This window comes from Mollisia scopiformis (assembly GCF_001500285.1).
Source record: "Mollisia scopiformis unplaced genomic scaffold LY89scaffold_32, whole genome shotgun sequence".
Lineage (NCBI taxonomy): Eukaryota > Fungi > Ascomycota > Leotiomycetes > Helotiales > Mollisiaceae > Mollisia > Mollisia scopiformis.
The window spans coordinates 171,496-183,743 of NW_017263612.1; the positions used below are offsets into that span (position 1 = coordinate 171,496).

Consider the following 12,248-nt stretch of genomic DNA (forward strand, 5'->3'; position numbering starts at 1 on the left):
ACACACTTTTCCTGTATCATCGACATTGACATCACCTTCTTATATATCTTTCCAATCTTCCTTTCTGCTGCTCGTAATCCACTCCAAAGCAAAACTCTAGTTCACAGTCGTGCAGCCGGGAGAAGCATCTCGGAACTAGGGTTTCCAGAAACCGAGAAAACGAGGTACAAAGTTCCGCATCGCGATCAGGGCTTCGCAACGGAAAGGAAGTCTGCTACAATTCTTGATATTGGGTACACAAGAACACTTCGATAATCATTGAGGGTTGATGTACCTTGATACCAAGTTCAATAGACCGTCCACATGGCAAGTAAGTCAATGTTTTGCTTTGCAGCGTCTGTAGACGGGGTTTTCCCCGAAAATAAAACGACCCGAAAAGCAAATCTGTAGGAACAAATAAGTTGAAATGCCAATAATATATTGCATCAACTATAGAATTGGGTGTTTGAGGAAAAGAATTCTTAGAGAAGTGACTGGTTCTCAACAACCTGTTTGTCGAACTACTAACGACCTAGCATGACAGTAACTCTTACTTCAGAGGAAAATTCTCTCGCTTTCGAACATATCTCGGAGTAGTGACGTCTTCAGGGTCAGTGACTTTCGAATAGACCTTCACTTTGTTCCGGAAAGTAAACACAGAAACGTAGATTTGTTTGTGGCAATGGACGCAAGCAGAGCCGAGCCGCTTTGATCGACGTCGAGGATACATCGAGTTCTAGGAATACCCATCTTGAGACAGTGTAGCAGTGTCAACAGGGTGGACAAAGTTGCGATTAGGTGGACAGGGTTGGCAATGCATGTTTGGGAAGAATTAAATATGGGTTGACAGATCAGCAAAGTTCTGGTTGTGGGGTGTGGGGCTTTTCTTGACTTCTTTCTTCGATGGAGAGGATGTGATAGCAACGAATTGAAGTAGGTAAGAACGTAGTGAGCTGGTGAACTTGTTTCTTGCTCCGCGTTCGTCTAGACATACAGCGTCAAACACAGTAGAAACATCTAATGCGAGAACTGTCTCTAGACTGAGCAAAGAATTCAGAGAAACACCAGTTACTTACCGGAACCCACCAGAACCCCACCAGAAGTCTTGAAGAAAGAAGATGACATATGCGTTTAAGATCAGCAGACTTTCGCAACGAGCGGGACATGATGGTCGCATGGTTTTCTAAGAGCCGTTAGGTTCCCCCGAGAAAGTTCCACGCTCCGAGAGAGTTCGAGGCAGAGCTGGCAGTTATATACATGGCAGGGAACGCAAAAATAAGGTTCGCTCGATCCACTTAGATCTCGGTTGATCTGGCCAAGCCATCGCTCGGTTGTAGAGGGTGAAATAAGGATGGGGATGGGAGTGACGGTGTCAAAAGATATCTAGGTAGTTTATGATAGACATGGTAAGAGCGCGAGACGACAGACTCTCAAGATAGAGATCGCGCAATGTCCTGCCGTGCCATTCATTGATCTGGAAGACAGGCAAGCATGCGGAAAGTGAGAGTAAAGGCTGCTTGGAGCGGCTTCGCAAAAAAAGGAAGAGTGAATAGAGCGAAATAGAAGTCTCGAGGCTCAGATGTCGACGATAAACTTTAAAGATGATTTTCATGGAACGTGCGTAGAAAGATCCTTAAAGTTCTTAATCTACATCGATCGTTAGCAACGTCAGGGTGTGATGCTCCGCCTTATGCTTTGTACGAAACAAGCTTAAGCCTTCAGTCGCCGATGCTGCCTCATGACCCATTTGGACATATTCCTATTCGGGCGAAGCATGAAAGCATGGAATATTGTCCCGCATGAGGTATTTGATGACATGAAAGGCGAACTCTAAGAAGCTAGCCTGAACGCTTGAGACGTGCCTGCCACGGTGGGGCTTATCCTTCCAACATAAACTTTATTCTGCCCCAATGATGATCATTTCCACCAAAGCAACACACTTTTCGAACTCTGTCTGCGTTCATGCTTCTATTTCGTAGTTCTCCTCAAGGCAGATCATCTTCTGGAAGGTTATTTTTTCCAGGCTCCAGAGGTTCCAAAAGAAGTCCGACTTTTTGCACATATACCAAAATGCAGCTCATAGTTCGCCACAATCAGTAGACTGAAGCTGTCCGCCGCTCGCCACTACACTTGGAAAGCTTCTGAAACCGGGTGTTTAAAACAACAACCCTAGAAGTGTCATTTTTTTGGCTTGAGAAGAAACCGAACTCTCTTTCAAACGGCCGCTTCCCCGGATCCGTCGTCTCGAATACACTTAGTAAAGACCAAGATCAGCTGCCGACACTCGACCTTGTCCATTTCCACTACCTATCCGCTCCCCACCTGGCTCACTTCTACTTCCAGTCCCGCTCGAACCACTGGTTCTGGATCCCTGACTCCCAGGTTCCTTATGCCGAGGAAAAGATCCGAGGCTCTTTTGCTCTTCAAATGCAGGTACTTTGCCCGTGTCTCTAGGATCAGGATTCCAGTCATCTGACATGGGAACACTGGGCACATATGCAAGATCCCCATCAGAGGCATTGTCCACCATCAGAATCCCGCCATCGTCAGAATCAGAATCATATTGACCAATATCTTGCTTTGGTGCTGGATTGCGAGAATAGGATGGCGGATCGGAGACGTGAACGCTGTTTAGACTTTGAGTAATATTCAGAATGTCGGTATCGGTTGACCGACTTTGTAGGCCAGGTGGAGTCGGATGACCTAGTTGTGTGGACGGGTCTGACATGCTTCGATGGGCTCCATCAGGACGAAGAGGCTGAGAATTCATGCTGAAAGTAGGAAAGGACGGTCCTGGAGCAGAAATCTCGGAGGACATGTCCAAGCCACCCATACTCCTTGTTAAGTCACCCATGCCATTATCCCCTTCAAGTTCGGATAACGGTGTGTCCATCAAACCTAACAGGTCCATCTGATGCGGACTCTTCGTATCTTTCTGTTCAATCGTATCCGGATTTTCCACATCCAGTAATTGAATCTCTGTACTGTCACTTTCGATCTCGGTTCCCTCAATCAAAACATGCTCAATCCCAGTTCGCTTCATGATCTTCCCAATAAGCTCTGGGTAACGCAAGTGTCCAGAAACCTCCTTGCTTAAGTTCATGTTCTCAATGCCTTCAACATCACCAATTTCCTGCAAGCCAGCCACGCCAAACTGGATACTCGTAGCCCGATAGAGGAACGCTAGGATATAATCGTTCTCTGAATAAATATTGAACATCTTCCCGGAAACGACGCTGCGCATCACTCGCCAATTGTTGCTGTTCGAAGGAATAGGTGATCCGATAAAAATAACATTTTCGACTAGTCCAAATGCTTGGCGTTCTGCGAGAGACTTCAAACAGGAGTATATAACCCTGGAACCTAATGAATATCCAATGAGTGTTACTGGGCGCTCACCCTGAGCTCTGTTTATCAAGGCGTCAGCCAATACTCGACCAGCTTTCTCGCTACGGTTTCTTGCAATAGCGAATGGATTGTCGATACTTGTTGCCATTTTCAGAAGGTAACTATACAGAGCAGTCAGTAAGAGAGAGTTCAGAAGTCGAGCAAGGTACGCATGTGGATCATCGTCGCTGGGCGGTATTGGGATAGCGTGACATGGCATTGAAGGGGCTTACTTACACTGGCCAGATTGCAGACCAGAGGGTTGCAAGAACAGTCCGCTTTAAGATCTCAAGCTTGACATACGACCATGCGTAAGACGACACCATATTCTGCAAAGATAATCCCAGGGACAACAGGGCATCCATTTCGTATCGCAAAGCAAATACTTCACTGTCTTGTCCTAGAACTCTCCAAGGTTTGACAACATCATCTTGGGTGTTCAGCCAGCCATTGATGCCAATAGTTACACGCAGCCTCCTTGCGTCAGCTTCAGCTTCTTCTTTTGTACCAAATTCGCCCCATTCAGATGCGATTGGGAGAAATTTGAAGTCCGAAACTTCTTTCGCGTATGTGTCGACCATCTCTCCCTAAAATCTACTTATCAGTGTTTGTTTCTGTTCATCTTTTCCAGATTCAGGGCGAAGGCTAATATCAAATGGGTTGTTAGAACAAGGATGGACAGAACTAATCAGCTTACAGTCATCTTGCCACCAAATGCTCCGAACAGACTTCCAACTAGTGCCCCGTTCATGGCAAATATTCCCAGAAAGGAGGCCAGCCCACCTAGACCAACTCCGCCCATAAGACCGCCAATTGCTCCTGCAACGACAGGTGCTGCTAGGCCTCCGGTGAGACCAATAACAGCTGCACCGGTTACAGAAGCCAAGCCTACTTTCCATCTCCTGGAAGATGCATTTTCAGCTTGACGCTTCTTTGTCTCAGCATCAGCTGTGAGAGCTTTTGATGCCAGGATAAGTGTCTTGGCTATGTCGGTCTCCTCCTTGGTTAGGACTTCCAGTGGAATAGCAAAAGCTGATGTGAGGTAGCAGAGCAGAACTCTGGAATGAGCAGAATAATGGCCTAAGCTGAGAAGTAATAGGACCATGCAACTTATTACACACACACGATCCTCTTTGGGAATAGTAGTAAGACGAGTCGGAATGGGATGGTATAGGGACTGCAGTGTAGAGACATCTTTCGCCTCCTGTACTTCTCTTGCCTCAGCCTCGACTTCCGCTGCGACATCTTTCACATCCGTTGGTGTGGCCGAGTAAGGTGGTGGTGCAGGAGTTCTCGCTGCCATCCACTCTAGAGACAATTAACATGAATAAATCGCAAGAGACATTGACTCATTCTATTGTACTTACCTTTCCGCCTCTGGTCTGATCGTGGATCCTCAGGACCATCACAGGTTTCTTTGAGAAATTAGCCAATGCACGTGGTCTTAATCGTGCGTTGTGTATGTAAGAGTTATAACTCACTCCTGTATTGGCCTCTTACTTCAGCTGCCCAAGCATCGAAGTAGAACAGGGCATTCTTCTTCAGATCATGTAAGCCGGAATTTGACAGATTCTTCTCCAGTCTCGCTTCCAGCCGCTTCTCGGAATCCGAAGGTTGGGGGGATGGAGAGGGAGATAAGTCGCGTGAGAATGTTGACTCGACAAAGAGAGGCGCTGGTTCTACCTGAGGAGAAGAATCGAAGGATTGCTCAATCCTAGTTCGCATGTGTGAGACGATAGCTGCGATAAGGCTCGTGAGTGCTTTTCGACGCGCTGGGTTAAGCAACAGCTTCAAGTCTTTTGGATCAGTAGCGGAAGGCATTTTGGGATTAATGACAGTGAGGTCTCCAGAGCAAGGAGTTGTGATTGGGGAGGTGGGGTCGTATGTATGTATATATCGTCAAGCTGACAATCCTTTAAAGCTGCTGCCTTCAGGATGCTGCCGCCAAGGCTATTGTGCGCCAACTGTGGCCGTTCCTTGGACGTTGAAGCACGGAGGTTGGTAGCGAAGGTCTGGGGGACTTGTCACCCGGCAAAGAAAGACCATTGTCGGTGGACTGGGAGAGGGCGAACATCATCAATTTTGTCGACGTTGAGATGGATGAGGCGCAGCGCAGTACTGGCCGCCCAAATTTGATTGGTTCGCTTGATCAATAGCAAACGATATGTGAATGAGGAGGACAAGGACTCTGGTATAGTATAGGACTGATAATGGAAAAGTGTCATAATGGAGATTATGGCAAGCGATCATCTCTAGAAGATGACTGTCCGCTTGGACCGGCAAATATCACGTGCATCAAATGTATCTACCCGGGTAGATATCTAGGTAGGATGCGATGGTCGTTTGTGCGCTGTAGAAAGATGGGAAAGGATGTCCTGGAAGCTACTGATCTCTCGAAACAGAGTATTCACAAAAGCGCGAGTCTCCGGCGAGTTACACAATCGTGAAGGTCTTCGCAAGCCATATCAAATTCGAAGCGAGCCCTCGCAACGAGACGAAAAGTGCAGGTGATGCCCAAACTTTTCAATTCTTGACATTATATCCCGAGGTCTCTCTCTGCGAGTCACTTCAAATCTCCTCTAGATCATCTAGATCATCCAAGGCCGGGAAATCGCCAGTTTCCACCCGTTCAGGTCGGACAAAGACCCCGAATTTTGGATCACCTTCTTTACCCCAATACCGCTTGCCCCCAAGACTTCCGTCGTTCCTACCAACAGGTTCATCCAGCTTCACGCCAATCCATTTGCCTGCACCACCGGGAATCTCCTCCACTTCTCCGACATACATGACCTTTCCTCTCTTAGCATCCTCGCCTCCAACTCTACATCTCTTGCCCACTTCAATGCCCCTCTGCTTGACCTCCGTCTCAAGTGCCTCAAACTTGGCTTGCTCAATTGAAGGAGCATTTGGATCGAACCTACCTAGTTTCTTTGCCTTCTTCCACGCAAGGACACTGTCGGTCTTCTGCTCGTATTCGGAAGGTGGCATCTCATATTTCGGAACTAGAGTGACATCTGTAAAGTTTTGGCGCATGCCAGGGGGGCGGATGTCTGTGACCTGCAAGAGTTGAAGTTAGTTTGGAGAGATAAATTTGGGATGGTCTTGCTTTGAACGCATGCCTTAGCGGGTAGATATAAGGTTTAGACCATGTTTCGTGGACGAACTACTACGCATGAAGGCGGCAGATAGGTTAAGAAACTCTGGCTGACGACATGTTCTTGGAACTCATGATCCTCAAACTTTGGAAGCATAAAACGTTCGAATTTTTCGCCAGAAACTTCGCAAAAGGTGGATTCGGATGTTCGCCCCACAAGGCCCTGGTTCATCATCACTTGATAATGCAAGTTGAACCGCATCAACCACTTATCCTGGATAAGCGTCAGACGATCAATCGAGCGAACACCTAGAGCTGCCTCGTCACGAATGTAACCTCAGGTTTAGTTCTGCCAGGATGGAAACGGGGTGGCGCAGTATCAAGAACCGTTTCGTGAAGCGAACAGCAATGAATTCCACACTCACGTGAATCTCCGCGTAGGGCGCCAAAGGGAAACTCCCCAACTGTGTCTTCTCCTCATCAGCGGCCTTTAGAGGGATGGATTGTTGGCTCCCGCGCTTCAAGATCAGTCTTTGTGACAGCGGTGGGATGCCAGTTACGGGCTCCAGCTTCGCCTTGAATTGACCAAGGGTCCATGATGGGCTGATGCGGCGTTCGGAGGAAGAGTTCTCGGAGATGATCTGGAGGGGAATATCCCCTGCTGTTTGCATGCTGCTCATATTTGACAGCTCGCAAGCCTGTGCTGATATGGTGCTTGGTCGCGAGATCAAAAGAAGAAAAAAAAAAGCCTCGTGAAGTTTTGTGAGAACGCGTGGGCGATTTGATCCTTTCTCCAGGGAATAATTTCCGAGTCCGTAGAATGGAAAGGCCTCGTGGTCAAAGTAGGATATCTGATGCACGAGCCTCAAAACGGTTTGGCAATAGTGTGGCAGGTGTTCGTGAGGTCAATCTGAAAGCGATTTAGAATGCGCCTTGTTGTTGTCGCCTCTGATTGCTTGTCTTGTCTTAGATTTTTTGGTTTTTGGTTATCGGTTCCCAATAAAGCCTAGCGCCAGGAAGGGTCCAATGGTAATTTCAACGTCACAAAACCACGTCGTCCAGGTCACTTCAACTTCTAAATGATATTCATATTCGGATTCTATATCAGAAGCTGCTGTTATATCGCGTGTTGTAAGTTCAAAATCCAGTCCACGAGCATCAGGCGGGATCTAAATTGATCTACGAAGGAGTTTGCGAGCGGAGCACTTAGCCACAACCACGACAGCCACAGCCGTGGCCGGGCCAGGGTACGAGACGGGTTCAACGCAGGAGGGTACACAACTTGGTAGCGATGGCGATCGGCCACAACGACATGCCTTGAAGAAAGATACAAGAACAAGAAGCTTGGTAACCTCTCCTTCCGCGTTCGTCCTCTGTTGCGCATGGCCATCCCAAGTCGGTTCCTTCGCCGTTGGGAAGAACAAAGCATGAGTCTGACAGCACAATGCTGTGGTTCCAGGCAGTTTCACGTTCCGACGCTCTGACAAAAGGGAGGGCTGGAGCTCACCTCCCCTCCATTGGTCAATCTCCGTTTGCACATCCATCGTCGGAGAGGTTGTCGATTGGGCTGGGTCGCGGTTTGGGTCTGGTGTCCAGTCGGGGTTCAGCATGAATCGACGGTCCCTGCATCGAGGCGGTCCTCGAACGCTTGACAGGTCGGATCCGATGCCATTATTGCCATTGTTGTGCTGTGTCGATGGCCGTGCAAGTTGCAACGCTGGTTTCCATCACCTCCATAACCTTGTCCCTGTCCACGAGCGATTGCCATTGCCATGCCTGCTTCACCGCTCAAACATTATTCATGAGACCTGAGACGCCGTCTCCAGCCCTGCCAATCCGGTCGATCACGCGAGGAGGATCTCGAACGAGTGCCCCATCCTCTTTGTTCCGAAGGTATTCGGATGTCCTCCTCCATTTCGAGTGTCCCCAGATCCCAGTGAGAAGTGTCAATCTGGTCAACGATGACGGCTTCACTTGCTTGCACAATGATTACGGCTGGCCGAGCAGACGGGTTCAGGGCTAACAAGGCATAACATCGGCAGCGGACCGAACGACACTTGTTCTGCAACTAGAAACTGGATCTGGAAATAAGTCTCGATTGTCGTTCCGGATCAATCAGCCCTTCTCAATTTCCACATCATCGTCATCGGTATCTCATCTCATCGGCCTAGTGGCTGGCTGGCTGCACGCAAACGGGCAGAGTCGCTTCCTCGGCTTTTCGCAGGAGATGCATGCTTTTCGTCGCTCACAAATGCCATAGTTTGGCTTTGTCGTTGGATGCTGCAAGTGGAGCGAAAACAACGACAGCACGGTCTTTCTCCATTGATGCGGCGCAGCTAATGCACGGCATAGTAGTAGAACTCAAGAGCTATTATGGGAGACCGTGCACGAAATCAATCGTCGGTACCCTCCTCCTCCTCGTCTGATAATCGAGCGAGCTAAAACTCCATAATGGCCTGAAAACACCGATCACACCGCTACCGTGGGACACCATCAGTGCAGAAGCGGCAGAGATAGAGTTCACCACCTTAAGTCAGCCAAGACATCTTTATTTTTATCGCACGTTTCCAGAAACGCCTTCTCCGCCAGAAATTCATATTTGGCGCTAGTCATTGTCATTCCGCGGCTGCGTCCATAATACATGGATGCCCGGTCTCGATATACTCTGGAGAAGGTTTCTGACTCGATTCTTTGAACTACCGTGAAGTCTGGCGCATACTCACATGACTGGCGCTTTTTCACCGCCATTCTCACGGCTGTGAGGTCCCGCTGCTGAATCAAGAGGAAGATGATTGTGCCCCTTTGTGATGGGTAGGCGGCACCCCGGTGCAAACGGCGAGGACTGTTCAATTGTTATCCTTCGGACACTGGCGGATTGACAACGCAGAAGTCATATTGCTTTGTTTAGGCACCAAGCCCCATTGTTGAAGACTGGGACTATGCAACCCCAACTGTCAAGGTCAGGCATCGTGTTCGTCTTCAGCCACCAGCCAGTGAATTCCGTGGCTTGAGAGAGCATGCTCAACTCGGTCAGTCGGGCTGAACAACGAAGATCGTAGTTCATGGCAGCCTCTGTGAGGCGCTGCAAGCCATGGAGATCATACACCTTGATCCCTGAGGTCCTGGAATGGCACCCTTGCACCTTTGACCGCCAGTTCGTTGGCCCGAGCTGGCAATCCAAGATCTGATGTGTTTGGTTGTCATGCTGAGTGGCCGCCTGGAACCAGCGACCCATGAAGTCGCAGTTCGGGGACGACAAGCGACAAGCTTCATCTTTAAGTGCACAATCAAGAAAGGGTACAGTGCAACAATAGATGTATGTAATGTGGACAATTGCGCACAGACATACGCCCAAAACGGTCTCGAGGGGTCGCACAAAAGTCTGAGATTATATAAGAAGAGTTTCAACACCACCACAGCGGGTTTCAACCGAGGAATCCGTGACTCTCCTCCACCCCTCTCCCACCACTGAGCCATAAATCCTAGAGCCCAAGGTGGCAAGTAGGCAAGCATTGCTCCTCGTTCATGTTCATGCATGAATTCGTGGCCACGCCCTAGCAGCCTCTCCTCCACACTAACATTACCCCTGCTGACTCCCCCACCATGGGTAAGGGTACACTCTATCTGCATCGCGCACCCTCCCGAGAGTCCGTATAGCTTGCAACCATGTAAAGCCTGGGAGATCACCAGTTCGAACAAAGTTCCTTGTACCCTTACCACAAAGCTCCTCAAGCACAAGCACACATCCATCTTGACGTATTGTTCCGTTGGTGCTGGCTTTTTCTTCCACTCTCGACTCATCTTTTGCGATTGGCTAGACCTCAGACGTGCTCTTGCCAATCATGTTGATGGCTGTCATGATCTACGCGAGCAACGCAAATTCTCTCTGAAGCCCTGAAATAGGAACGCTCTCCTCGTCGGAAGTAGCTCGTCTCAAGATTCTTCTTACCGAATGCCCTGGACCCTCAAGTCTGTAAAAGCTACTTTCTTGTTTCACGTCAGTGACCTTTATCCCAACTGTCAGGACGTTCTTTTGGACCTTCTTGACCCTGATATCCGTCAACCTCGACCAGATCGGATAAACTAGTAGTCAGCCTCAACCCTCGTTCAACGAAGCTGCTATCGACAAGCTTCTTCTTAACTAACGGCTTTACATCTCTACGATATCTTGTATTCCCCTTGGCCAGGCAGTCAATCGCATATGATCCGTCAACCTTGACGGCATCGGCGACTTCGAACCGTCACCGTGGATATCTCCCTCCTTCTCAAGGCTCCAGACTCTAATGAGTCTGAATCATCTTCGCCCACCCATCGACACCATACGCGCTCAGCGTCTATCCCGTCAACCAGCGGGCAACAGCAAGAAGCCCCGTCCTATGCCCTGGCCAGTAGCGGCGCCGGTGGCAGCAACAGCAAACGTAGCATGCCTCCCCACCCTGCTGAGTCTCCAGCCAAGAAGCAGAGCAAATGGTCTGCCGAAGAAGACTCTTTGATCATCGAGCTACGAGGTAGTGGGATGAAGTGGGAAGATATTTCTAAGAGACTCCCAGGACGTAGCGCGATTAGCTGTCGGCTTCACTACCAGAACTATCTTGAGCGACGTAGCGAATGGGACGAAGAGCGCAAGAACAAACTCGCAAGGCTCTATGAGAGGTAGTACCCCATCTGCAAGCTTGCCACTGCCTCAACCCATCTTCACTCGCCGTCTCTTTCTTTAAAGTCGCTAACGCCCTCTAGATTTAAGCCAGAAATGTGGTCTAAAGTAGCAGAAGAGATGGCTGTTCCCTGGCGCGCAGCGGAAGCCATGCACTGGCAACTCGGCGAGCAAGACATGGCTCGTCGAGCTGGCGTAGTTCCTTTCTCATTGTCAAGTGTAACTTTGGACGCTCCACCACCAGGTCACCGATCCTCGCCTTCCCGGGGACACGCACATAGCCAATCCCAGTCAAGCTCTATGAGTGCATCGGCTTCTGGCTCTGGGTCTTCTGCGCAGCGCTTCAACAGGCCTGCTACTTCGCACAGTGGCTCTAGTACTGGGCGGGGAGGTGGGCAAGGGAGCGCAGGAACAGGCTCTGCTAGGACGATCGCAGCAAGAAGAGAGAGCACCCCAAGGTCTGTTCTACCTGCGAGTCCAAGTGATGGAATTGCGTTGGCGGCTATTGGAAGTGGAGGCATGGGAATGGGTATGGGAATGGGAATGGGAAGAGGAGGACAGCTACTTCCCAGTGTAGCGGAGATGACGACGGGGGTCAGTCCTTACAACACGCCAGCGTACGCCATGAGTATGCCGATGTCTGGAGGAGGTTATTCGAGCCCTGGGCCTCAACTTCCAGGCATTGGAATGATGGGACCTGGCCCAGGAATGAGTAGAGGGGATGGGAAGAGGAGAGCAAGTCCGGACGCTGGACCAAGAGAGTCGACTAGGAGACGACAATGACACGCCAGAGACTGTAAGGCAGGTGCAGTCCTTACGGCTCTACAGTATTGAGAAGACTAAGAGTTGAGTTTTACAAATAACAAAAGGGGCTTCAAAGAGCATTGGGAGTTGAAAAAAGGGTGTTCCGGCATGGCGTTTGCTTGGCGAAGGCGAAGATGGATAGATCGTGATCGCGAGAATTTTGGCAGTCTGGTGTTAGGGTTCGACTTTCGAGCGTGAGAATTGCAGGCGTGGCATTGCATTGTTACGATATGATATCCCTTGATGACAGCATCTTATTGCATGGGGTTCTGACAGATGGACCATCGGTGTTTGGGCTTTCTATTCTAGAATTGTATTAGGAAGTTTGTC

The 12,248-nt window shown here is 49.4% G+C and overlaps 4 protein-coding genes across 4 annotated transcripts; 1 reads left to right on the forward strand and 3 right to left on the reverse strand.

Annotated features, from left to right (window-relative positions):
• Positions 1-1,912: 1,912 nt before the first annotated feature.
• On the reverse strand, positions 1,913-5,288 carry LY89DRAFT_330611 (DUF726-domain-containing protein). The gene is made up of 5 exons (XM_018206788.1): positions 4,848-5,288; positions 4,734-4,781; positions 4,064-4,674; positions 3,604-3,953; positions 1,913-3,488 (listed from the first exon to the last, which is right to left on the reverse strand). The coding sequence occupies exons 1-5, from the start codon at positions 5,185-5,187 to the stop codon at positions 2,234-2,236; spliced, it is 2,604 nt and encodes an 867-aa protein (XP_018062803.1). The 5' UTR covers positions 5,188-5,288; the 3' UTR covers positions 1,913-2,233.
• A 646-nt stretch (positions 5,289-5,934) lies between these two features.
• LY89DRAFT_599817 (Cap-Gly domain-containing protein) lies at positions 5,935-7,140 on the reverse strand (the record flags this gene model as incomplete). The annotated part of the gene is made up of 2 exons (XM_018210121.1): positions 5,935-6,423; positions 6,886-7,140. 2 exons carry the CDS (start codon positions 7,138-7,140, stop codon positions 5,935-5,937), a joined length of 744 nt encoding a protein of 247 aa, XP_018062804.1.
• A 2,210-nt stretch (positions 7,141-9,350) lies between these two features.
• On the reverse strand, positions 9,351-10,261 carry LY89DRAFT_676867 (uncharacterized protein; the record flags this gene model as incomplete). Its single annotated transcript, XM_018213639.1, has 2 exons — positions 9,351-9,727; positions 9,802-10,261. The coding sequence occupies 2 exons, from the start codon at positions 10,259-10,261 to the stop codon at positions 9,351-9,353; spliced, it is 837 nt and encodes a 278-aa protein (XP_018062805.1).
• Positions 10,262-10,572: 311 nt separating this feature from the next.
• Positions 10,573-11,925, forward strand: LY89DRAFT_330606 (uncharacterized protein). The gene is made up of 2 exons (XM_018206787.1): positions 10,573-11,113; positions 11,198-11,925. The coding sequence occupies exons 1-2, from the start codon at positions 10,884-10,886 to the stop codon at positions 11,895-11,897; spliced, it is 930 nt and encodes a 309-aa protein (XP_018062806.1). The 5' UTR covers positions 10,573-10,883; the 3' UTR covers positions 11,898-11,925.
• The last annotated feature ends 323 nt before the right edge of the window (positions 11,926-12,248 follow it).